Genomic DNA, 27898 nt, shown 5'->3' on the forward strand with positions numbered 1-27898 from the left:
GATTGCCTTTCAGATCGACTGGAGGAGTTATTGGGACTGTTGTTGTGCGAGTTTCGATTTGGCTGACGACCACCGCGGGAGTAATAGTTGCGACCTCGCCCTCGTCCGCGGGCGGCTGCAAGAGCAGTTGGATTGTCTGTAAGCTGCAGCTGCTGCATTGATTTGGATGCTTCTTGGGCGAGATTGACTTCTTCACTACAAAGAAGTGTGTATAGGTCGTCGAGAGTGATAGGTTGGAGGTTGGTGCGGATTGCGATTTTAAAAGCTTGATAGGTTGCAGGTAGACCATTCAAGGTATAAAGAATGACGTCTTCGGGGTCAAGAACGCTGCCGGTGGCTGAGATTGCGTCCACTTTAGATTTAATGGTGAGGAGATATTGAGACATGGATTGATCACCTTTTGTAAGATTGTGAAGTTCGTTCTTTAGCTGAATGATGCGGGAGCGATTTGAGGCTTGTAGGCGATGGGTTAGAGTAGTCCAGATGTCCGCACAGTGAGTTAGCGAGAGAACATAAGGTAAAATAGATGGGGTGATGATGGAGAAGAGGGCGGCGGCAAGGTTTTGATCAAGAAGTTGCCAGGCTGCGTAGGAAGACGTATAAGTGGATTCTTGCGGAGGTTTTTGGGAAGATCCATCAAGAAATCCTTGGAAGCCATTTGCCGCAAAGATTTTCTCGACTTGAGAGCGCCAAAACGGATAGTTGTCGGAGGTGAGTGGGTTGGCGACAAGATTCTTGATGTTGCTAAGAACGAATTTTAATTGAGGAGGGATGGTTATGGGCGGCTGTGGTTGTGTTATGGTGGTTGAGGAGGTGGGTGACTCGGCCATTGTGGAAAAGAACAGAATAAGGAAGGAGAAAGGTAGACGAAAGAAAGTGTATGAAATGGGAAAAGAAAGAAGAACACCGGGGAAAGAGAACTTATCTGTGCTCTGATACCATGTAAACTTTCCTGTCTTGGACGTGCAGCAGGAAGAAACAGAGGAAAAGTAAAATGTGCATACATTCATTTTGAGAGATTTACAAGAGTTTTTATAAGGCAATTAAGGTGCAGGCTATTCCTGCGGTACATTATAAGTAAACTGAGCCGTGCAACATGATTGGCTTGACAATTCCAAGCTCAAAAGTTCAGCACACCTTGGTCAAAAAACTGGAAGTAATTAAGCTAGGTCCACACTAAGCACAACTTTCAGTTCATCAGGCCGATGTTGGTGACATGGCAATGACTTAGATAATTATTTGTAGTTCTTTGAGGTTCAAATAGCATTTTTAAGAGATTTTAGCTAACAACTAAGCTTGGTGCTTGCAATTTAATGTTGATGTTATCGGTAAGAAACTTCTATGACAGCAATTATTATAAGTTTTTCGTGCATCCAAATGCAATCTAGATATTTTGAAATTTTTAGAGGTTAAATCATCTAGATTTTGGTAGCAAATCATGCATGGGGCACAGAAATGATATTGGGTTTGGTATGAACTGGCTTTGTGTAGGCTTGAATCAGGTTGGATGAATTCAATGCTTATCTCAAGTATGAACCAACCTGTAAGAAAACTTGGGGCTTATGCCAGACCGCTACACTGTCGCAGTCAACCGAGGACAAATGGAGTTATTCTTTCCCAAGCATGACCTGAAGGCAATGGGGTTTTGTTGGTCTATTGGACCAAGCAGTTCCTACCCATGCCATGCTACTAAGTCCGTGTGAGTTGACATGAATAACAGGCTAACCAGGTAAGGTATTAATGGTAGAAAGCTCAATTGTATGCTTCAAAAAATCGTAAGGACCTAAAAGTCAAAAATCCATAACTACTGTATGGTGATTTAAACATGAAGTTGCAAATTGTTAATCCTAATAATTTTGAAGTGGAAACTATAGATCTTGTTTAGTGCAACCAATCCTTTCAGCCATCTTGATCCCAAGGAAAATAACATAAAAAGAATTTCAACAAGAAACTAAAATTTGGTACAACAATTTCCAAGTAAATCTTGCTTCAGCCATTTCCAACTTACTTTGTGTAGACAATCAAATTAGACGGACTAGACTTTCTTCTGTCCAACAGAAATATATATATGCATTAGTCATAAAAACCCCATAGCACGATGAATAGTCTCAAGAATATTACTCATTAGAGTCACAAAAAAGGAACAATAGAAACAAAAAAAGATAAACGAGTGTCGGTGTTCAGAATATGAAGTGCTAAAAATACAAAAATGAATAGAACAACTTACAATGGGTGCAAGAAGACCTCCAAACATTATTATGCCCGATACCATGAGGAAAGATGTCAAATGTAACTGCTTCATAGTCTTTGGCGTCTATACAACAAAACAATAAGTATTAAGACAAATAAATGCTTAAACTTTAATGGAACAAAGTTGCTTGGAAATTTGCCATATTAGCAAGAAATGGAATGGTCGATGGCATGTCAGGCATCTCATTCTCATCACTGCTCTCATTATTGAACTTTGCACTTCTTATTCGTTGTTGTATGCGCAATCTCCTCACCTAGGTAAATAGAAGCAAAATAATAAAATTAGTGGGAATTGAGATATCTAGATGTTATCCTATTCACAAGCATTAAAAATAAAAAATGAAATGTTATAAAAAGAAATTACACAAGATCATGGATGAAAATTTTAAAGCTAAATAGGAAGAAATTTAATGAAAGGAGATAAAATAGCCGTTTAATCTAACAATATCATGAAATTAATGAACATAGTGAGCAGAAGTGAATTTTCATATAACCTCTTCCATGAGAAGGAAAATTTTATTGCGCCGACTTCTTATGTTGTCATCAATTTCTTGTAGCTGCATCTGAACAAAGTCCTCAACAGTCTCTGGCCCTTCTATAATGCAAAAGCTGACCAAAAGTAAATTGCTCTACTAGTAAATATAAAAGGAAATACATTGTTTGGAATTTTCTAAAATCAGATTTCAACCACTTCAACATACTAGAGAAAATTTAAGCTTATCTAATCTATACAAGCCTATATAATCATAATCCATACCACTATTTTAAGGAAAAAAAATTATTGAGATATTCTGATACATTTTGTATCAAAATGTATTTAATTTTACTACACATATCACACATTTTATATGTCACGTTTCTTAATTCTCAATACAACCAAATTATTCTATAATATAATTAAAATTTAAAAATAAAATACAACTAATCTTTTAGACGATAAAATTAAACTGTTAGGCATTTACAATCACAATCATGATAAAAAGAACATGATATATAATCTCTGAAATAATTTTTTCTTTTATATTTATAGGACTATATGAAATTTCTGAAAGAAACTTTCTATGTCGATTGGGCAGAAGATAAATACAACTAAATTATTAGAAGGTAGGATAATATTATTATAAAATCATAATTATAATCATGATAGAAAATATATGAGAATCAACAAAACAGCATAAAATCACGAGAGAGAGGATTATTTCATCCTATATGTGATTCAAAATATATCGAGTTATTCTGATAGAATTTCTTTCCACTTTCAATTAGAGTACTGAAATCCCGTATGATTTAGACGGGAAATATAATTTTGCCAGCTCTGAAGAAAAAAACTCAACATAATTAATGAACAATAGTAAGTCTGAAATCCTCTTTTTACTGATATGCATATGCCAAGCTCCCGAAAGTCGTAATATTGTTAAAACCCTAGCTAGCGCAAACTACAAAATAAGACGAGCTAATGAACCTGGATGAGTTCTCATCAAAAGACAGGGAGTTTCTGCCCGAAGAACAACATGTAGGCCTGAATCTTGAGGATTTCAATCTCCCAGCTTTATAAAAACATATCCTCGATCTCTTCTCACCCCCAGAGAGTAAAGTAAGATTGCTGGGCAAAGCACTAGGCCTCGAAAGCGAGAGGAGGTAGGAGGGAGAGATCATCGTTCACAGGAACCGGACTGATCGGAGGCTGGATACCTTTGTACTTTTATATATCAAAAGAATATGGAGGATTCCATAAATGGCGAGGACATCCGCTACTTTCAATTTTTATATCTAATCTATCTATTCACATAACAATACCTTTCTAAGATAAATTTCCAAAAAAAAAAACTTTCTAAGATAAACATAATTACACAACTCTCCTTGACCTATTGGTTGAGAGCTTAGGCTTCTAACTAAGAGGTCCAAGGTTCGAGTCCATGTGTATGCGTTGTGTGTGTGTGTTTGCCTTAAATGGCCTAAATGTCCCAAAAAAAAAAAAAAAAAAAAAAAAAAAAAAAAAAAAAAAAAAACTTTCTAAGATAAACATAATTTTTTTTTTTTTTACCCAAACATAATATTGTAGTCAACTGCTCCACTCTCCTCTTGATATATGTATGAATTTATTTTAATGAATCTAAATGTTTAAAAAAAATATTATCATCAATTCACACCAAGACAACCCCCCTCCTATGAAGATCCCATTTCAATACATAGGTTGTCAATTTTATTGGTATACTCCTGATTTTTTTAAGACTTAATTCCTCACATTCTCTTCTTATAATTTTATCATTTTTTTTTTACTTTTTTTTTCTGGACGTTCAGTCGTTGAATAGTTTGGGTCATTCTATTAGCTAGGGCATCAAAATGGATCAACGTGTTGGGTTCGGATCTGACATGAATATGATTAATTTGAATCATGCACATTTAATATATAGGATAAAAAAGATGAACTTAAATTCGGCCTGGTAATAATTCAAACCTAGCCCCATAACTTATTTTAATTAAAAAAATTATTGATTTGTTAACCATAGGTTTAGGTTAATTAATAAAAAATAAGAATATTATATCAACAAATAAAAGAATTTAAGGAAAAAATATTATACGGGTTTTTCATACCAAAATCAGATTGGTGGGTCAACTCAAACCCGATCCATTTAATAAAATAGGTCAGAATGCAAAACCCAAATCTGAGCCTAACCTGTTTATTAAATGGGTTAACTCGAACATGGAATTTTTAAGTCTAATCCAAATTGAATTGGTAGATCGAAGCCTTTATTGACACTCGTGCAATCAGTTAGTCATGATTTCCTCTATTTCTTCATCATTGAGGATTTGGGAAAATAGGGTCGCTGGCAAGAAAGAAATTAGTAATTAGAAAAAGATACATGTTAAATATGTAATTAAACTAGTTTTATGAGCTTTTTACTAATCATATTGTACGATATCTAGTCGTACTGTACGATTTGACATAATTTTCCTCCAGAATGCAGTTAATCAAATCATGGCTTGAATTTTTTAATTGTTCATATTATACGATCTTAATTCTTACATATAACTAACATAGTACAAAATTATGTACGTCCCAAATCATATCAAACGAACATTTTAATTTTTTTGAACTGTTTATACAGTACAGTCTCAAGTCATATAGATGACTAACATAGTACAAAATTAGGTTCGTTTTATATTATACCAAACGAACGCATTTATTTTTGAACAATTGGTACAATACGATTTGCATTCGTACATACGACTGCCAGTATAAAATCATGTTCGTCCAAGTTTGTACCAAATGAAGCATTGATTTTTTAAACTGTTCGTACCAGACAATCTACGATCGTACAATACGAATATAGGACAGTTCTCCTAAAAGTTGTCTAAGTCCTTTTCTTTGAATTTCTCTTGAGAGGGGCCATTGAAAGTGTGTTTGGGAGAAACTTTGTGAGTTAAGAGTGAGAGATTTAGTGAAGGAAAGTTGTGAGGGATTCACAAGGTTGTCCAAAATGAGGATCTCTTTGTCTTCTTTAAGTTTATACACAACTTCTTTAGAGGCTCTTAAGAGAAGATCTTCATGATTGAATCAAGGTTCTCTGCCTTCACCAGGAGGGTGAAAAAGGATGTGAAGGTACACTGCTATCACTTGGAGAATGTAAAAGGTGACGGCTCTCTGCCTTCACCAGGAGAGTGAAAAAGGACATGATGGTATGCTGCCATCACTTGGAAAATGTAAAAGGCGATGGTTCTCTGTTGCACAGGGTTTGTGGAAGAGAGTTTGTAAAGGCTTCTCCGTCTTGCTATTGGGGTAAAAGGAGAGTCATATTATTTAGTGTAATACCTGGAGAAGGAGTTTCCAGTGAGTGGATGTAGCTCCAGTTGGACCGAACCACTATAAAATTTAGTGTTCTTCTATTGTCTCTAATTTTTCTCACATTTTTATTTTCTATAATTAAAATTTAGTTGTTGAAAAATCCTCTGTGATAATCATTTTTTATAAACAATGCTTACTTCAAGATTAGTTCTTTAATTTTCTAAAAGATCTAAAAATGTTTTCAAAAATCCAAGAATTTTTTTTATAACCAATTCACCCCCTCTTGGTTAGCCTTGGGACAATTCTATAAGGCCTAAAAACCTTCACGAACTATCAAGACCCACTAAATCCCCTTGCTGGATTGAAGCTCCATCCATGTCTATTCCTTGCACCGAACAACCTCAAGTGCCTGATCCCGCCCCGATTGGAACCCTCCGATCCAACCCGTCACCCATGCCTATCGAATTAGCCCCCTGACTCAGAAGAAATCTCAAATCCCATTGAATATAGCAATTGAAGCCCTAAACGAGCCACAAATCATGTTAGTCGTAACTCCTCTCAATTGTGCGACTACCACAAACCCATTCAATGATTCAATCTGAACTCCACCAGCTCGTGTATCTTCACTACACCGATCCAAAACTCTAGCTCTACCCGATCCTCAACCCATCCTACCCTCTTTGTCAACTTCCCACTTCCCAGGTTCTATTGATAGCCTGCTTCGACCTAACTAAACCTGCCTGCCTCTCAGCCGAGACTCCCTACGCCTGTTTGAATCGACCCAGCTCGTCACCTTTCATTGTGCTAAGATCCTCTTCTACCCGTTCAAAGACCTCCTGCTCCAGACCACACACTACCCGACCTCCAGCTCAACTGTAATTAATTACTAAATAACAGCCAGCTCAACCCCTACTAACACTTCAACAGCCCCCTAATCCCCTCTATTATTATTATTAAAAGAAAAGAGAAAGATTAAAAAAGAGAGAAAAGAAAGAGAGAAAAAGAAAGAAAAAAAAAAAGAAATATTTGTGCTTTTATGCCTTGATCCTCATGCCCTTAACACCGACACCTTTGTTGCTCCCATCGTGTAAGGTATAATGAGCCCTCTAACTTAAAACATCTAATATCTCATTATCGGTGTTTGTAGCACACCATAAGACCACCTATAAATGCTTTTCTTAGAGTGGTGGGAGGGAGTACTCTGGTGCAACACTTGTGGCAAAGTGGGTAGGTCTTGTACATGTTTTTCATTGTGTGATTGGGATAACCCTGACTACTCATACACGTACTTCAATGCCTATATGTAAAAGCTGTAAATTCTTCACGCAACAACCTTGAAGACCTGTACGTGCTTTTTGTAGCATGGTGGAATTGAAAACCCGGGTGCGGTGCTGCCCTACACCTACCATACACAATTTTTGTAAGTATAGTGGGAAGGCCTAGCTCCCCAAAAATGAAGCCTTGATTTTTTAAACTGTTCGTACCAGACAATCTACGATCGTACAATACAAATATAGGACAGTTCTCCTAAAAGTTGTCTAAGGAATCCTTTGCTTTGAATTTCTCTTGAGAGGGGCCATTGAAAGAGTGTTTGGGAGAAATTTTGTGAGTTAAGAGTGAGAGATTTAGTGAAGGGAAGTTGTGAGGGATTCACAAGGTTGTCCAAAATGAGGATCTCTTTGTCTTCTTTAAATTTCTACACAACTTCTTTAGAGGCTCTTAAGAGAATATCTTCATGATTGAATCAAGGTTCTATGCCTTCACCAGGAGGGTGAAAATGGATGTGAAGGTACACTGCTATCACTTGGAGAGTGTAAAAGGTGACGGTTCTCTGCCTTCACCAGGAGAGTGAAAAAGGACATGATGGTACGCTGCCATCACTTGGAAAGTGTAAAAGGCGATGATTCTCTGTTGCACAGGGTTTGTGGAATAGAGTTTGTAATGGCTTCTCCGTCTTGCTATTGGGGTAAAAGGAGAGTCATATTATTTAGTGTAATATCTGGAGAAGGAGTTTCCATTGAGTGGATGTAGCTCCAGTTGGACCGAACCACTATAAAATTTAGTGTTCTTCTATTATCTCTATTTTTTTCACATTTTTATTTCCATATTTAAAATTTAGTGGTTGAAAAATCCTCTGTGATAATCATTTTTTATAAACAACTGCTTACTTCAAGATTAGTTCTTTAATTTTCTAAAAGATCTAAAAATGTTTTTAAAAATCCAATAATTTTTTATAACCAATTCACTCCCCTCTTGATTAGCCTTGGGACAATTCTATAAGGCCTAAAAACCTTTATGAACTATCAATACCCACTAAATCCCCTTGCTGGATTGAAGCTCCATCAATGTCTATTCCTTGCACTGAACGACCTCAAGTGCCTGATCCCCACCCCGATCGAGCCCGTTACCCGTGCCCATCGAATTAGTTCCCCGACTCAGAATAAATCTCAGATCTCGTTGAATCTAGCAATTAAAGGCCCCAACGAGCCACAAAGCATGTCAGTCGTAACTCTTTCTCTCAGTCGTGCGCCTACCATAAACCCATTCAACGATTCAATCTAAACTCCACTAGCTCGTGTATCTTCACTACACCGATCCAAAACTCTAGCTCTACACGATCCTCAACCCATCCTACCCTCTTTGTCAACTTCCCACTTCCCAGGTTCTATTGATAGCCTGCTTCGACCTAGCTAAACCTGGCCTCCTCTCAGCCGAGACTCCCTACGCCTGTTTGAATTGATCCAGCTCGTCACCTTTCATTGTGCTAAGATCCTCTTCTACCCGTTCAAAGACCTCCTGCTCTAGGCCACACACTACCCGACCTCCACCTCAACTGTAATTAATTACTAAATAACAGCCCATAACTCCTCTCTTGCTCTTTGGATCATGTAGATAATAACCAAGCTCAACCCCTACTAACACTTCAATAGCCCTCTAATCCTCTCTATTATTATTATTATTATTATTATTAAAAGAAAAGAGAAAGATTTAAAAAGAAAGAAAATAAAAAAGTGAGAAAGAAAGAAAAAGAAAGAAAAAAAAAAGAAATATTTGTGCTTTTATGCCTTGATCCTCATGCCCTAACACCAACACCTTCGTTGCTCCCATCGTGTAAGGTATAATGAGCCCTCTAACTTAAAACATCTAATATCTCATTATCGGTGTTTGTAGCACACCATAGGACCATCTATAAATGCTTTTCTTAGAGTGGTGGGAGGGAGTCTGGTGCAACACTTGTGGCAAAGTGGGTAGGCCTTGTACATGTTTTTCATTATGTGATAGGGATAACCCTGAGTACTCATACACGTACTTCAATGCCTATAGGTAAAAGCTATAAATTCTTCACACAATAACCTTGAAGATCTGTACGTGCTTTTTGTAGCATGGTGGGATTGAAAACCCGGGTGCGGTGCCGCCCTACACCTACCATACACATTTTTTGTAAGTATGGTGGGAAGGCCTAGCTCCGATCCCAAAAAGTTTCCTACACGGGAAGAGGATGCCGACATTTCAATTGACAATGCACAAAACTTAAACAAATTATTAAGGAACTAGATTTGTAAATTGAATCACATGGAACATAACTAAATATCACAAACTCCAAACGATATAAACAAGCATTATGTAAATTAAAATATCTAAGGTGACTTGCAAGAAAATAAATCTCAAAATAGAGATGGCAACGAGCAGAGTTTAACTCAAGTAGATAACTAAACAACAATAACAACAACAACATCAGCATCAAGCCTTTGTCCCACTATGTGGGATTAGCTACATGAATTCTTTTTCTCCATTGTGTTATGTTAAAATTCAAATTATTGTTTAAATCTAATAAAGAAAGATTATTTCTAAATTTTTCTTTGCAAGTCTTTTTAGGTCTACCTCTACCTTTCTTAATATAAATAAAATATAATATCTATACTTTCCTAACCGGATCATCAGAAGGTTGTCGTTTTATATGACCAAACCATCTAAGGCGACTCTCTCTAATCTTATCTTCCACCCTTTTCATGTATATGTTCATTTCTTATCATATCTCTAAGGGTAAAGCCACTCATCCACGTAAGCATCCTCATCTCTGCAACACTTAACTTAGTATTATGCTTCTCTTTTAATGGACAACATTTGGCACCATAAAGGATTGCAAGTCTCACCACCATCTTATAGAATTTTCACTTAAGTTTGAGGGATACTTTTCTATCACAGAACAAGCCTGATGCTTTCCTCCACTTCAACCATCCAACTTGAATTATATTGATAATATCCTCATCTATTTCACGATCACTCTGAACAATAGATACAATATATCTAAAACGTGTACTCTTATTAATGACTTGATCTCTCAAAGTCACAATCCCCTCACTAGGTCTAATACTACTAAAATTACACTCTATATATTTAGTTTTATATCTACTCAAGTGAAAACCTTTAGACTCTAAGGTTGTGACTATGGGTTGGGAACTGAACAATGGTGGGAAATTTATAGTGAGCATGACATCTTACATGTGAATGACCAAAGCAAACTTAAAATGAACAAAGTAGTTTACCTACAGGTGACGATGATAGATAACAAATCATTGTTATTTTTCTACAAATAAAGATCATGATCTTTAATGAATAAAATAATTTATATATGTATAAGGATAGGTTACTTGGAATGGTTGTTTTAAGCAACCTACCAAAGCATGGAACTTGTGATAAACATAACTCCAAGTAAATGAAACTCTTGATTGGTGTCATAAATCATACTTGTAATGCTCATGTTAGACCACTCATAGCTATATTGTCCAAATTTTAAACAAAAGTTATTTTGCAATGGGAGCTAATACAAAAGTGAATGACTTGTCAATGAAATATATATAAGTTTGTAAGGGATACAACTTACCTATGAGCAAAATAAGGAAGCTGCAAAGGGAAATAGTTTGCTTCGTATCAATACTAATTAGTATGCAAAGGTGTAAACACTTACAAGTAATAAGAGTGGGCTCATTGTACAAAGCAGAGGACTTAGACCAATGAAGGAACCCATTTATGAGAACGACAATGGGCAAGATTATAAGTACGATAGGTTTCCTACAAACGTATACAAGCAGTATGCAATGAGTTCTAAGGCATCCCCTCAATTAAATGTCAACCAGCTAACACATAAATTTAGTAATCCTCAACGAGTATTGAAGGTTGATACACAATGAATGCAAAAACTTACCAGCCAATATGCATGTAGAGATTCATGATGAGTGTCACTCACTTAGGGGTGCAAACGAGTCGAGTCGAGCTCGAGTCATAGGTGGTTCGAGCCTGGCTCGTTAATGATACAGTTGGCTCGAACTCGAGCTCGAGCTCGACTCGAGAGACCGATTCCTGGTTCGAATCCGACTCGTTAGCCCGAGCTCGAAAGGTTGGCTCGATAAACTGCTCGAACTGAAATTTTTTTTGTAAAAATTTCACCACCAGAATGATTTGTTAATGTATTATTGATTATTTTTGAATTAAATGCTTTCAATAAATTCCAGCCCCTCTATTATCTCCTCCCAAAGCCCACCAGAAGCTTAGGACCGTTCTCCTGATATTCCTTGCAGGCTTCATTTGATATGGTTCAAGACACTTTTTATTGGTTTTAAAAACATTTTTTTTTCTGTAAATCTATAACAGCCATATATCTTATTTACTATTAAACTGTAATACAAACAAGAAATTTCATCAAACAGCCATATATCATATAACAAAAGTTCTTCATCAAAAATAATATTTAAAGATTACAGTTGACAAAATTTTCACCACCAAACAATTTCTGCTGCAGTTTCCTTTCAAGATATGTGTCCAGCCATCTAAAACAACCAAAAAATGTTTGAGAAAAGAACTCAAGCGGAAATACAACTAAAGCAGAACCTAATCTAAAGTAAATGTCCATACAAAGCTTTAAAATGAAAGGAAAAAATCAAACTACAAATGTCCATAAAAAGTTCAAATTACATATAATAAAATAACTAAATTATAACATCACAAAATTAACAAAAAGAGGAATAATAATTTCTCCATGATCTCTTCATCTTTGACAACCTGGAATCAATGAGAAGAGTTTTAAGAAAGTTACAAAAATTTGAAGATATTGAAAAATATATAAAACAAATAATCAATAAGCCATTACCAATTTTAACTTCTCCAAGCCTTTAACATGTTGAGGTAAATTTTTGTGCCAAAGGCCAATCTACAAAATTTAAAAAGAAAATTGGTTAATTATTATATCAATTGTCTTTATCTTTGGTTATAAAAATATTTCAAATAAAAAACACTTTACCGTGAAAATCATATTAAGCACATGGAATTGGTATCTCAATTTCTTCATCATATTCTTCTTCCTGCAAAGTATGTTAATGATAAAATAAACACTCAACAAATTTCTAAAGCATTAAAAATGGATACCTTTGTCCTGCACTTCAAGCCATAGTGAGCACGAATCCAATTTGACCCGCATATCAAAGCCTGAACTGTTTCAATACCCAATTTGGAACGATATGTATATACAACTCGCTCCCCTGCTGAGAATGTTGATTCAGAAGCAACAGTGCTGATAGGAATTGATAATATGTCTACAGCCAATCTTGATAATATACGGTATTTTGCTTGGTTGTTCTTCCACCACCCAATAACATCAAATGTTTTGCCAGCTGCACTAATCTCTAAGCCATCTTCCAGATAGTTATCTAAATCTGTTTTTGCTGGTTTCTTACTGGTTTTTTCAGAAACATATGCTTTGAAATCAAGCCATCCACTATACTTGTTTGATCCACCTTCTTGACACATTTTTGAACCACTACTTCCTCCTTTTGAAACCTCTTTTCCTATCTTATTTGTGGCACATGCTCCTTTTTCTTCTTCCTCGAAGCATGTTACGTACTCTTCAAATAATTCATAAAGCAATGCACGAACATACGAGATATTTTGCCCACTTTGCTCTCCATATATCATTGGATATGCAAATTCTATCACTAGAAATTTAATTCTAGGATCCATAATAGCACCAAAAGCCATGAGAAGGTTACATTCTCCCCAATATTTGTCAAATTTATCTTTCATTTTTTTGGTCATGTTCATAACAAACTCATCTGAAGAAACTGATCTGTCATCTAACACCTTCTCGATGGTACAAATTTGGGACAAAAATAAATTTGAAGTAGGATATTCTGTGCCCGAAATTATGTTTGTTGCTTCATTAAAAAATCCAAGAACATCACATACCTTCTCTATATTACTCCATTCTTCTTCTGTGGGACAGTTGTGATAAGTTAAGTCCCTCTCACTATATGAAGTGAATGCCTCCCTTAACTTAAGAGCCATATTTAGCATGTTGTAGGTTGAGTTCCATCTTGTTGGACAATCCATAATTAATTTTCTTGTTGGCAAATGTAATTGATGTACAACATCAGCAAATCTAAGTAATCTCCCTTCAGATGCATTTTAAAAACTGACTGTATCTCTAATTTTTTCAACAACAAACTCAATACTCTTTATACCATCTTTCACCATCAAATTCAATATGTGAGCACAACAACGAACATGAAATATCCGTCCTCCAAAAAATAACTTCTTCCTTACACGGAAATTATCCTTTAACAGTTTAATGACACGATCATTATTTGATGCATTATCAACAGAAAGTGTGAAAACTTTATTCTCCAAACCCCATTCATTGAGTGACTTGTAGAAAGTGTCAACAATCTCTGTAGCTGTGTGTGGAGGTGACAAGTGAAGGAAACTCAAGACACGTTTCTGCAACTTCCAATTTGAGTCTACATAATGGCCTGTAACTACCATATAAGATATTCGTTGGTTCTTTGATTTCCAAATGTCTGTTGTAAAACTGATTCTATTTATACTTTTCAATGCATTCTGGAGTTTTTTCTTCTCCTTCTCATAAACTAACATAACATCACTACGGGCTGTTGTTCTTGAATATTTCAAAAAATAAGAAGACATTGACTTCAAAACAAGATTAAAACCAAATTCTTCCACAACAGAAAAAGGCTTTTCATTGATCAAAATATAATGTCCTATACTCTCCCTTACTTTAGAATTATCATAAGAAAATGTGGTCAAACTAGCACTCTCTTGTGAGTTGTCAGCAATAGAATCAATTTCCTTTGGTTGAAAATGAAGTACTTTCTGGTTTCTTATGAAACGAATCCTAGCCACACAACGATCAAGATGACGTCTGAACTGTGTTGTCGACCCTGTAGTTCCTATGGATAGATTCTTCCTACAATGAATGCATTCCCCTTTCTTTTGCCCATTAGGAAGTATTATTTCCTTAAATTCATCCCAAACAGATGATCTTTTATGTCTTTTTTTGTTGCAATTGGATTTGCATCTTCATTTTGATTACATGTGCCAACAGTATCCCATTCTACACCTTTATTTTCCTCCAATAATGCTTCATTTTCAGTCAAACCAACATTTGCCTCTACACTATTAGATGGTACTTCATCAACTGTCTCCAAAATTATTTCTTCACTAATATTATCTTCGACAATTGGTTCGGGTGACATTCTAGAATAGGTAATGAAATCACATATAAGTTAACTCAAACATGGATTGCAAGCATGCATTAAAGATGTACAAACATTTATATACAAAACTTCTTTACTAAACTACTGTTAGGATAATTTTACTGCTGCTAATATATGTGAATAGATTACAAAATTACTTCTCGTTAACAAATCTAAAGAAAAATAAAAAAACCTAAATAAAGAATCATCTAACCATTGATTAAAAGAATTTAAGACAGAAAAACATAAATAAATTGAATAAAATCTACTTTCAGTAACAGATCATCGGCTACCTCTCCCTTTGAACTTGAATCTTAACTTTCAACAGCAGTTCTCCTAAACATATATTATGGATCTGAAGAAAAATAATAAAAAACTCAAATAAAATTTCACATCACCCAACATAAACGAATCATACAAAAAAAAATGCAGAGAAAGAAGAATAGAACAAAACTATCAACTCTTTCTCAACGAACGATTTGAAGCGTCTTGCTTGAGCTGTTGAGCATCAGTAGAACGGCAGATGAAGAAGAAGGCAAGTCCTAGCTCTTCCAACAGAGTCCGCACTCCACGCGAAATAAAATAGACCGGCTCTACATTTAAAATTAATTGGTTAAAATATTTAGCCTTTGTTAATGCCTTAACGACATTATTTACAGATTTGAAGAATTACAAAATTACTTCTCATTAACAGATCTGAAGAAAAATAAAAAAACCTAAATAAAGATTCATCTAACCATTGATTAAAAGAATTTAAGACAGAAAAACATAAATAAATTGAATAAAATCTACTTTCGGTAACAGATCATCGACTACCTCTCCCTTTGAACTTGAATCTTAACTTTCAACAACAGTTCTCCTAAACAAATATTATGAATCTGAAGAAAAAAAAACTAAATAAAAATTCACATCACCCAACATAAACGGATCATAAAAAAAAAAAAAAATAAAGAACTTCAGTACAAAAAATAAAAATAAAAAATGCAGAGAAAGAAAAAAGAAAGAAATATTAGAACAAAACTTACAACTCTCTCTCGACGAAAGGTTTGAAGTGTCTTGCTTGAGCTGTTGAGCACCAGTAGAATGGCAGATGAAGAAGAAGGCAAGCCCTAGCTCTTCCAACAGCGCCGCACTCCACGCGAAATGAAATAGACCGGCTCTACACTCCGAAACTTTCAATAGGATTTATTTTCTTTCGTCTCGTGACGAGCCCGGTTCAATTTTTGCCCGGTCCGCATGGCACAGCCGCACCGAAATTTAAATTTCGGAAATCTGAAATTAAACCGCATTCCTGATTCCGCGGTTCCGCACTTCCGAGTTCCGCCACTCCGACATTTAATCGAGCCGGCTCGACGAGCATTCGAGCCGAACAAAACTTGTATCGAACTCGAGCTCGATAATACACCGAGCTCGAAATTTTGCTCGAGCTCGAGCTTGATACTCGATAAGCTCGACTCGCGAGCTCGTTAACGAGTCGAGCTCGAGTCGACTCGCGAGTCGGCTTGACTCAGTTGCACCCCTACACTCACTCGACACTTAACATCAATTTATAAATGAATACATCAACTTGCATGCAAATGATAAAGCTTCTTACAAACATATACATTATAATATACGATGAATGCAAACACTTACTAGCAATGATAGGTAATTTTTCATATGCATAATAGTATGCCTATGAATGATAAATGTTATGACACCCTTGTAGTCAACAACCACTCAATTTCAATCAAATACATTGATCCCTCATGAGAAAAAATGATCAATGTGCAATAAATACAAGTACATATGATCCATTGTACGAATTTTGTTATGAAAAAAGCATCAAACGATCCATAGTGACACTTACAAGCAACAATAGTCTGCCTATTTTGCAGCAGCTGGTGAATCATGGATTCCTATTGCTTACCCATAAATGATGTTAACAAAGCTTGCATTGCATGATGACTTGCTTGCAATAAATAATAATTGACATCTATTGCAACACTATGATTCACCTTCAAGCAGAAGTAAGAAATTTGTAGTTAAAACTATGGAGCAATAATGTAGGACTCTTGATGCATCTTACAACATGTTTTCCTAGAGAAGTATACTCCTACATAATGAATATTAACAAAAATAACATCTTTCAAAAGATGAAATGAGACCCAATATACTGCTAAACCATACTATCATATTTGGAATACTCATATGAGCAAACGTAAGGCGTTTGCATGCCCCCTTAAATAGAAAACTAGTGCATTGTGCAAATGATCATCACCCACATTATCAACCATGTTTAAATATTGCAAAAGCATCCCTTCGTGCATTGAAATGTGAATTAACTCATTCATGACATGCATACATATATTGATATATACAAGATACACTATGTAATCATGCAATTATATATGCAAAGTATGACTCACTGTGGCCACATGTTACATTGGCATACAATCACATCGTGCATATACACATCGTAATATATAAAATGCACTATATGAGTATATCATCTGACATATAAAATTTATTGCATAACGATGGCGCGCCATGCCGACATGCAAATATATTATGCAAACATGCAATGTACTTGTGTACTATTTATACACATCATAGAAATATATCATACATTATGATCGTGCATCAAACCATTACATTATATATCAACATATCATGTAAGATGTAAATATGCCATCCAAACGTGTCACAACATTTAAATATATAAGTTAATGAACATACAAATGTTTCATATAAATGCATAACATGTAGATATATTGCATACATCCACTGCATTGCATATAGATATCTAATACATCATGCAAAATGCATTCAATAACATATACTCACATAGTCGCATGGGCCCCAACGAGTGTGATATATGCACCCACATAACATCTGAGGATGATATGTGGGTTAAAAAATTAACTTTAGTTTAAGCCGATCCTTTTATGTGAATATATAAGAGTAGACGCAGCTCGAACAATCAAACAAATATACGTTTGCGAAGTCGACCAAAATATTTATTTATATAATCATATTATGCCTCAAGGTCTATTATAAGAATGATCACTAATAAAATCCATAAAGATGATACTGAATATGATCCTATGTCATCAAGTAGGCAGAGGTGACAATGTTCGACCAATATAATAAACTTGCCTATAACTATCCTTATGATGACTATGTTGAATATAAATCTCAATTGGAGGGATTAATTTTTAAATTCTCCCAAAAATCCTAAAGCTTCATATCCATTAAGAATATAAATCTTTAAAATTGAAATTCAATCATCAAACACTTAAAGCAAATATCCATCCACACTGTGCAACACTTTCTCGAGGTGAATAAGTTTGAAAAGCACTTCAACTTTTAAAGAGGGAATGTCTAACTGAGAATATCACTAAGGTTTATTCTTAAATTGACACATTATAGTAAGAATGTGGCATGTGTCCTCTAACTGATAGTTTTACCTCCAAATGACACCATTAAATTACAATCATACTTAGATATCGTATGTTCCCCAACAATGCCAAATTTAAGCAATGAATCAATAAAATAAGATTGAGAGGACTTAAAGCTCTTTATTGGCTAAGGTGGATTCAAATATATCCTCTTAAATAATTATTCACCACAGGTCTATAAGGTATCATTGGTCGAAGCAACCCATGATTGCCAACAAGGATATTTTTGTCAGGTTGGGTCGACTACCTCCTTTGACTAAGTAGACTAGGGATCATGATGACTTGGGACGGCAGAATCATGGGATCTTGATCGTGTTCAACATCATTTCCTCCACCATTCACTTTTATTGTAAGGTGATGAATTTCTAATTTTAAATATTAAATTTTATAACAAATTATGCTGCTACTAGCTATACGCCCGATACTATATATTTGTTTGATGATTAGCCATAATCAAAAGTTCTCTCTTGTTATCATAAGGGATAATTAATTATAGGGGCTTATGCCTATAGGAATCCTAAACTCAGATCAACAAGTCCTAGTAAAACGAGGGCGAAATCTTTGGGCAATGTTTTATGTAAAACTCAATATGTCTTCTAAAAAATTATCTCAGAGCCTACTCATTAAAACTCTCATCCATAACCCAAAAAAAGAGGCAACAGATAGGCTAGGATGTGAATTTTTGGACTGAGCTCACAACTATAATCAAATATTATTCGAACATTACTTATTTAAATTTCAAAAATAATCGATGCATATTTAACACATACTCACTGAGTCTTCAACCCATGATTGAGCAATCTTCAACCAATCTTTTACTCATAACTGAACATGTCACAACCCATTATACCTGGACGGGTCATATAGTGTCAAGGTTTTAATAATACACTTACGATTTTCCCCAATACCTATATTGAAAGAATTATTATACACTTTTCCTCAATACACAATATAATGCAATTTTTAAATTATCTAATATACTCAGAATTAAAACATACATTTATCAAATAACCTTTCTTCAAGATAATTCACATCAATTATGATTTTATTTTTATTTCATCAAAATATAAATGTACTCATAATTAACAAAAGAATACATGTATATATATTGAGCAAACCTAAACCTAAAGTGCAATTTGATTAACATATAGTGATAGTAGTAGTTGGCATCAATGGCAACAATTGATGGCAGTGGCGAGTGGTGGTGGAGGTGGTGATTGGCAGCGAGTGGTGGTGGCGATCAGTGTCGACAACCGAATGTGGGCGGTGGTTCGTGGCGGCCGGTGGTAGTAACCACAATGAATTTAGGGTGTAATTGGAGCTCGTCTAAACATGAAAATTTCCAAATTCAAAAAAAGCTAGGTAGTGAATTCAAAATGAATAAAAAATTTACATTGTATTTGTTTTACTTAAAACCAAACACCATATTCTCTCTCTTTTTGAACTTTTAGGCCAATTAAGATAAGCTCACACACACATCACATATGCAAGACCATAACCCAACATCTTTTGAATGTTATCCAAAGCTCCCAACCAACAAACCAATGTGAGTTGCGTAAACATCATATGCTTAAAACTCCTGCATTTAGAATACTTTATACCCATTTTTCTTCAAACAAAAAATGTCCTTAGTCAATTATAATTAGAAATTCAAATTTTAAGCTCATACACCCTCTCAAAACTCCAAAATATAATGATTTTAATCAAGGGTAGATCTAGCCTTATATTTTTTTGTGTGGGCAAACTCATTATATAATAAATTTTTTAAAAAATAAAAATATATATAAGCTAAAATTCTAAGCAAAATCTTGCATTTTATTATAATTTATAAATGAAAAAAATAATAATAATTGCAAGTTGATCGATTCTCAAAAATTTATCTTGATCGGGCATGAATCTTGAGGAGAAATCAAGTTGGAAACTTTTGAAATTAAAATTAAGACCATATGAACTTCGATTTTAGCAAACTTACAGTCGAACTGAACATCTCAAAAATACAAATGTAACGACTCCAAATTCAACTCAATCAGAGCCCAAATAGGTCCAAATCAAGGGCCCGAAACATTGTTGGAAGATTCAAACCACAATTTGGATTACCAAATGGTTTCCAAACATGGCATGCTTATAATCAAATCGAGCGGCTCGACGAGACGAATCCAATGAGTTCAACATCATGGAATTTCGACAACATTAAGACCTTCAAAGATCAAGCGAACAATATATAATTAAGGGATTCAACATCAACCATCAATCCAGACCACTCCCCATTTACCCTTGATATTCATTCTTTTTATGGGCCATCCCACTCTATGACATCTATAAATAGACATCACCTTCCTCTTGAACATGGGACCCCTAAGCCTAAGGAGAAAAGAGAGATATCAGATATCGCTTTTGCCTCCTTGCCTACTTGACCACCGTCGGAGTTCCGCCGGACCACCACATGATGCCCTGAGCTCCATCGGACCACCTCCTGATGCCTTGAGCTCCATCGAACCACCACTTGAAGCCTAGAGTTCCGACAAACCATCACTTAATGCCCTGAGCTCAACAGGACCATCTCCTGACACTCTGAATTCCACCGGACCACCACCTAACAACCGTAGCTCTGCATGACCACCACCTAATGCCCTAAGCCCCACTGGACCAGCACATGATGCTCAGAGCTCCACATGAACACCACCTAATGTCCATAGTTCCGGTAGACCACCATTTGACGCCCGGAGTTCTACCAGACCATCTTCTGACACCCGAAGTTTTGTCGTTCCATCTCATGAAGTCTGGAGTTATGTCAGACCATTAGCTAATGCTTGATGCATCAGACCACTGCACAACACTAGGATTCTGTCGGACCGCTGCCAAACACAGAAGTTCTGCCAAATCACTATTGGACTACCAACTGACTCCAGACTTCTGACGGACCACCAAGTAACACCAGATTTTCATCCCATTTGTCACTAGATTTAAACCATCGGTTGACATTTATAATCTGATTGCCCTTAAGGATAAGTCATCCCATTATAATCTACTTGAATTCTAGTAGAATCATTTTTAATTGGGTCATGCCCCATGGTTTTTCCCATTTTAGGGTTTTTCACATAAAAAATCTTGTGTTCTTTGTGTGTGAGCTAGATATCCTTAAAATGCAAAGACATAAGATTATAACTTTATCCCCGTGTATATTATAGCTCACAACACAAGTATTGCATTTTACTTTGCATTTTCTGATAATGTTATATAATGACTTTATTGAGAACATAGTCAATATTTCATTCAATGTACAACACTAGATAATCATTGAGCCATATATCACCCATTTTGCTACGCAATTGATGCTTGATAATTATCATTATAGAAAATGCTCTCTCAACTATAATAGTAACAATTGATAAAATCAGTACCAAAATAATAAGTCTATAAACCAATATACACACAAAATTCTTTTTAGTCTTTACAATATTCTTTGTAAGAGCAGTAATGCTAGTTAATGATGTAAACTCGTCGCTTGTATGCATATCAATAATATAAGCATATAGCTGATGTTTAAGTGACACAAGATCAATCATATAAAAACCTATTAGATATAATTTTGCAAGACAAATTAATTCTCTCTTATCATAAGTATATAATATATTACTTGGGCTTAGATAGTGTATGATAAATCATCCCCATAATGATGAAGGTTTATTATTTGTTCATTTTTTCACGCTGATCGTCAACGAGTTTTGAATATATAGTTCATATTTAGAACTTCAGTGTAAAAATATTACCAAAATGTTTCACTTCTTCCAATAAGGGCTCCAATCCATTTGCCCTCATTATTTATAATCATTGTTTGGACACTTATACAAATTTCATTGCATTTATGATATATTGATCATTCATTGTAAGGCTTGTGATAATTTATTTGTAATCAATAAAATATCAATCATTAAATGTACTGCTAAGACAAATTTAACATATTACATAGCTAAATTGCTTTTAAAGTATCATTTCTCTTATATAGTTGAATTGCTTTTTTGGTTCAAACACCGACCACTATTTGACTCTCCAATGCTTAGGTGAAAAACTATTTTATCACACTGAATTGTTTTTAGAGTATCATTTCTCTTACATGAAGCTCCAACAATATTTAGAATTCTTGAATTAATCTCAATTAAATGCTTCACAAACTCACAAATGCTTTATTATTTTATATTTTTTTTAGTTTTTAGCATAAAGGGGAAAAATGAAAAAATCATGCTCAAAGTTGTGCAAGCAAAAAAGGAAGCAAAATATGAGATTCAAAGTTACAAACGAGTGTTAAAGCCTCAATTTTTTTATTATCTTCAATCTGAGAATGACGAGGTCGTGTGACATCGATGACTTCGTGCAGCGACTACGACGATCAAACGATGGCTGACTATTTTCTCCAGAGCAAGGCCTACGAAGTATGAACGACGAGCAGCGGCCATAAACGGTGAGTGGTGATGTCTTACAAATGAAAATAACTAAAATATTATTAAAAATATTTCTTACTGCCCTAAATAAATTTGTAGTAAAAAAATTTATAAACACTACTTTAAATTAAAAAAGCTGTTCCCAATTTAGCCCTAGTCTAACCAGCGAATATTTCGGTTTTAGCCCAGCCCATTTGTATTTTAGATAGATTTTTAAATGGTTGGAAGGATCCGGATACACGGAATACATATCGGTTTAGGAGGCGCTTACGTATTGAAGTGTAGCTTAGTTGTCTGCTCCCTCCAACTGGTTCCCCTTTCCCTTACCAAATTGCTACTTTTTTGAGCAATCAAGCGTCCGAGCGGCGGCGACGATGGGAGTTCCGGCGTTTTACCGTTGGCTTGCCGATCGCTATCCTCTGGCGATTGTCGATGTGATCGAGGAGGAGCCGACGGAGGCCCCCGGCAGAGCAACCGTCTCCGTCGATCCCTCTGCGCCGAACCCGAACGGAATCGAGTTTGACAATCTCTACCTCGACATGAATGGCATTATCCATCCTTGTTTCCACCCGGAGGGCAGGGTCAGTTTTTTTTTTTTTCTTAAATTATTACACCTTATTTGTGAAGAAATTAGATTTACAGAGAAATGGGCTGCTGAGGGGAGTTTGAATTTATATTCTGTATTTGATATGCATTATTTTTTTTAGCATGCGAGTTTGGGTAATGTGGAGGATGACAATTTGTTTGGTTGCACTGGCGGGTGAAAATTTAAGTAGAAGACATTTATAAGTTCATGATATATTGTGGTCTGGAAACAGTAGATTGTTTTGATAGATGTTGTTTTATTTTTAGTAGTAGAGGATTTGGTTGTTCAGAAATTATGTTTTTTTAGCAGAATTTGTGTTTTTAACACGCTTTTATTGACAAGAAGTTCACTTACTAGTTCCAATTCCTGCCTTACTTATTTGTTTGATTACATTCTAGAGCACTCAATGGGTCAATACCGTCTTATTTCTGACTTATTTACGGAGAACAGTTACGTTGCCCATTTAAAAAGTAGCTGGCTTTTCACTAATGAACAGTAATCTACACCTATCGTTTGTTTTGTTCTTGGGGGAGTGGGGGTGGGTTGATATTTTTGGGGGTTTGATGGATGTTTCTATGTTCCATGTTTAGTAACAGTTGATTGTGTGCGAGTGAAGCTGTTCAAAGCATGAAACGAGGCATGCTTCCAGCAAGAGGTGCAGTCAGAATAAGTTTCGTTCAGATGAAATGGTTATCATCTTTATATGCGAAGCTTGTTAATAACTTTCAATCAAGAGAAATTCTCAAAAACAAACAGAAAAAAACTTTAGATCAAATTCTTGATTTTTGTATAAAGCTCCTTGTTATAAACAAGGACATCAGTTTAGCCTGTTTTGCAAACAAGGAGTACAATTAACACAGACCTTATGCTAGGTTTATTTGAAATCTTGAAAGTTTTTGTCGGGTTTCTTCTAAATTATTGCATCACTATTAGGGTTTCATCTAAATTATGGCAGCACTATAGGGTTTTCCATGAAACCTTTTATAGTTAATGCCAGAGTTTCTCAACAAACCCTCCGAGTAATGTCAATGTTTCATAACAAATTGTAGTAGTACTGGCCCCCCGGGTTCAAAAAAAAAACCCTTGCCATAAAACCAGGTTGGTTGTCTTTATCTGCAAAAAATGCTAACTCTATTTTTATTTAAATGTTTTGGAACTATTGCCCTGTTTATAAAAACATCTGGAATTTTATTTAAATAATCCATCAAATTGAAAATCCTTTGCTGAGTGAACCATACTCATCTATTCTTCTGTATGCTTCCCTGGAGTAGTTGTTATGCTGTCAAGGTACAGCAAGTGACGACCTGCTGATAACATTAGTTGTATTCTTTAATTGTTATTAGCACAGCTAAATTAGAGGTTCTAATTTATGTAGTGTAAGTTATTGCAATATATGCTTTACGTTTTAGAAGCAATTCGTTTTTCTCATTTGGTCCGTCAAAGAGTATTAAAATTAATTTTTCTTCTGCAGCCCGCACCTGCAACCTATGATGATGTTTTCAAGTCAATTTTTGAATATATTGATCATCTCTTCGGACTGGTTCGCCCAAGAAAGCTATTATATATGGCAATAGGTGAGATTCTTTGTCTTTTGATGCCATCCTAACATAATTTTTTTTCTTAGCTGATTTTATTTGTACATTTAATGCCTGAATATTGCAGATGGTGTTGCCCCCCGGGCCAAAATGAATCAGCAGCGCACCCGGCGTTTTAGGGCTGCAAAAGATGCGGCCGAAGCTGTAAGCTTCTGGCAGCCCCTATTACAAGCAATGTGATGGATCTCTTATTTGTATAACCAGTTCTATTTGTAACAATTTATCCACAGGCATCTGAAGAGGAAAGGCTGAGGCAGGAGTTTGAGGGAGCAAAACAATTGTGTCTGATGGATAAGCGTGAGACATCTGACTCAAATGTTATAACCCCTGGGACTCGATTTATGGCTGCACTATCTGTTGCACTTCAATATTACATACAATTGAGGTTGGGACACTGTCATGGGTGGAAATCTGTTAAGGTGTGGATATAAGCCTATGCTGAACATAGGATTATTAATGTTTCTTGCTCACAGATTTATCATTGCATGTGTCTTTGGACATTCCTATATGTGCATTAATGATGCTGTACATTGGGTTGACGTTTGAAGGTAATATTATCTGATGCAAATGTTCCTGGCGAGGGTGAACACAAAATAATGTCCTACATACGGTTACAGCGTAATCTTCCTGGCTTCGATCCAAATACGCGCCATTGTTTGTATGGCTTGGTGTGTAGTATTTCAAAACTTCTACTGTTTTTCTTTAATAAATCTTTCACCACCCTTTGTAATATGCCAAGTATGTTAATGGATTACATGTTTTAACAGGATGCAGACTTGATTATGCTATCTTTGGCTACTCATGAGATTCATTTCTATATTCTGAGGGAGGTGGGTAAAGATCATTAATTATGTTTTTGGAAGGATTTACCATTCTTCATGTATATACAAACACACACACACACTTGTGGCTGTGCATGTGTGTTTTTATCTTGCGGCTACTCGATCCATTTTAATTCATTTTTTGCAATGATTTTAGTCACGTGATTTAACTAACTACTTGAATAGATGGTGTCATTGCCAGGGCATCAGGGGAAATGTTTTTTGTGCGGTCAGGTTGGGCATCTTGCCGCAGAGTGTAGAAGCAAGTCTAACGAAAATGCTTCTGGCGGTGGCGACAAAGCTCTAGATGACACCCCTATCTACAAAAAGAAATATCAGGTAGGACTTTACTTTATTAATATCCTCTTCTATTTATCATTTTGACCGACTGATACAGTTCTTTCTTATTGATTAATCTCTTATTTGTAGTTCCTTAACGTTTGGGTCTTGCGAGAATATTTGGAGTATGATTTGCAGATAACAGATCCACCATTTGCAATTAACTTTGAACGACTTATAGACGATTTCGTGTTTATGTGCTTTTTTGTTGGAAATGATTTTCTTCCGCATATGCCGACATTGGAAATCCGTGAGGTTTGTATTTGGACTTGTGCTGTTAATTGGTTAACCTTGCAGTGCATGTTCCAATTCCTAAACATTGAAGTATGTTATTTTTGTGATATTTTTTGTGGCTCTATTCAATTAAGGTAACTTTACTCGCTTCAGGGTGCAATTAACCTACTCATGTTTGTGTATAAGAGGGAGTTTGCAGCTATGGGTGGCTATCTAACAGATGCTGGTGATGTAATTTCTCTCTGCTTGTACTTAGCTAAGATTCACATAATATTTTGTTGTTTGTGTACCATTCATCCTTGAAATTTTCATCAATTTTAGTTTTTCAATTTGGATTTATGCTGAGATGGCCTCATATACCATCCGCTATACTTTCCATCCGCTTCAGAATTTAGGATTGATTCTTTTCTGTTTTCTTTTAGTTTGTTGTTTTTTGGAAAATGCCCACTAGTTTTCTGAGTGCCTCAAACCAATATCTGTTCATGTTTATAGGTTTCATTGGAGAGGGTGGAGCATTTTATTCAGTCAGTTGCTGTATATGAAGAACAAATATTTAGGAAACGTGTTCGTATCCAGCAAGTAAATGACTTTCTTGTTACCATTATGATATCTTGAAGATTTTTTTTTTTTCGAGCATATTTGATTCTTTATTTTGAAATCATATTCTTCTGCTTTCCAATAAAGTTTTAAATTAATCTCTAAGGGACATTTTCTAATCTGAGGTTTAAGTTCTAATTTATACATGGTTTTCTAATTTTAATTTATCTTTTGCGGACTGGGCCATATTTCAAGAGGGTGGTTTTATGCGAAAGTTTTTATTTGATTGCAATGAACAATAGATGACTGACTACAAGTCTATGATATAGTGTATGACATTTACAGTTCTAAATTTCTCCAGAAAATAGATGGTCTGTAAAACCATGTTGAATTCCTATTTTGATCTTTTTTTTTTGCAATAATTTTAACTGTAATTGCTATTTCACCTCCTAACCGCATAGCCAGCCGGTTCCTCCTCCATCTGCAGAAAATCACTCACATAAATCCAAATAGTTCCCTCTCCATCTGCAGAAAATCACGCCTCTAGTAATCATCCCTTGATTTGCTGCAGCTGTCGTGATCATGTGAAGCTGCTGTTTGCCATCTGTGCTGCTCCATGCAGGCAGCCTCCTCATATTAAATCTGATGGTTGATTTGGCTCCTATTTTCCTCAATTATTCTATTTATAGACATCTCTAATTGTATTTAGTAAGTAAGATTGATACACATCATATATTGATTCTAGATAGAAGGAGAAGCAATCTATGTAATTTAATTAGCTTCCATAAGAGTTTATTTTTACTGTTTTGATGAGAAATGTCTATAAATACCTTATAATTGAGCAAGAAAAACAAGAGAAATTTAATTCTCTTACAATTTATTTTTTGTTCATGATATTAGAGCTCGATTTGAGGTGATAGTGCAAAGTCTGGTGGAGATCATGACACACCATGAAAGGTCGGTAGTGTAGGAGCTCACCCCACGAGAAGCACGATCTTCACCAGTACCAGTCATGGATCAAACATTCATCCCACATATGGAGTTCATTCCCTCAAAATTACTCTAACCCAAGCTCAATGGATTTAGTTTTCGTGAATGGTTGCAATCAACCATGCTTGTGACAAGAGGAAGTGGGAAAGCTATAAATCAAACAGGAACCACAACGCAACCATCCAAATATGTTTAGTCACAATTCTTGGGAAGCTGAGAATTCTATTTTTATGGATTAGCTTATAAATTCTATGGAGCCAAAGATTGGGGGAACCTACCTACCTTTTCTACAAATTTGTAAAGGACATCTAGGATGTTGTCCGAGAAATCTACT

General features: G+C 35.4%; 2 protein-coding genes across 5 annotated transcripts in view; one reads left to right on the top strand and one right to left on the bottom strand.

The window, feature by feature from the left end:
• LOC110108499 (protein ORANGE-LIKE, chloroplastic) overlaps window positions 1-3968 on the bottom strand; it is a gene marked incomplete in the record, with an annotated part of 32898 nt that extends 28930 nt beyond the window's left edge. The window contains 4 exon segments of the mRNA XM_020839174.2: window positions 2228-2314; window positions 2391-2504; window positions 2745-2859; window positions 3713-3968. Of these exon segments, the coding sequence (XP_020694833.1) occupies window positions 2228-2314; window positions 2391-2504; window positions 2745-2859; window positions 3713-3906 (510 nt within the window).
• Window positions 3969-22698: 18730 nt separating this feature from the next.
• Window positions 22699-27459, top strand: LOC110108494 (5'-3' exoribonuclease 4-like). Of its 4 annotated transcripts, none has more exons than XM_020839164.2 (11): window positions 22699-23043; window positions 24520-24622; window positions 24711-24787; window positions 24874-25062; window positions 25192-25311; window positions 25411-25473; window positions 25651-25803; window positions 25894-26058; window positions 26191-26268; window positions 26530-26616; window positions 27062-27459. In XM_020839164.2, the coding sequence occupies exons 1-11, from the start codon at window positions 22837-22839 to the stop codon at window positions 27119-27121; spliced, it is 1302 nt and encodes a 433-aa protein (XP_020694823.2). In that variant the 5' UTR covers window positions 22699-22836; the 3' UTR covers window positions 27122-27459. The 4 variants fall into 4 exon arrangements, with proteins under 4 accessions (XP_020694823.2, XP_028551722.1, XP_028551729.1 ...); XM_028695889.1 differs by having other exon boundaries at window positions 27146-27459; XM_028695896.1 differs by having other exon boundaries at window positions 26191-26263.
• Window positions 27460-27898: the final 439 nt, after the last annotated feature.

This window comes from Dendrobium catenatum, unplaced genomic scaffold (assembly GCF_001605985.2).
Source record: "Dendrobium catenatum unplaced genomic scaffold, ASM160598v2 fragScaff_scaffold_72, whole genome shotgun sequence".
Classification (NCBI taxonomy): Eukaryota; Viridiplantae; Streptophyta; class Magnoliopsida; order Asparagales; family Orchidaceae; genus Dendrobium; species Dendrobium catenatum.

Excerpts from the sequence above, each read along its gene's own strand:
- LOC110108494 (XM_020839164.2), top strand. The coding sequence starts at position 22,837 with ATGGGAGTTCCGGCGTTTTACCGTTGGCTTGCCGATCGCTATCCTCTG. Across the intron at positions 24,788-24,873 it reads CAAAAGATGCGGCCGAAGCT|GCATCTGAAGAGGAAAGGCT; the intron begins GTAAGCTTCTGG and ends ATTTATCCACAG. Across the intron at positions 25,804-25,893 it reads TCTACAAAAAGAAATATCAG|TTCCTTAACGTTTGGGTCTT; the intron begins GTAGGACTTTAC and ends TCTTATTTGTAG.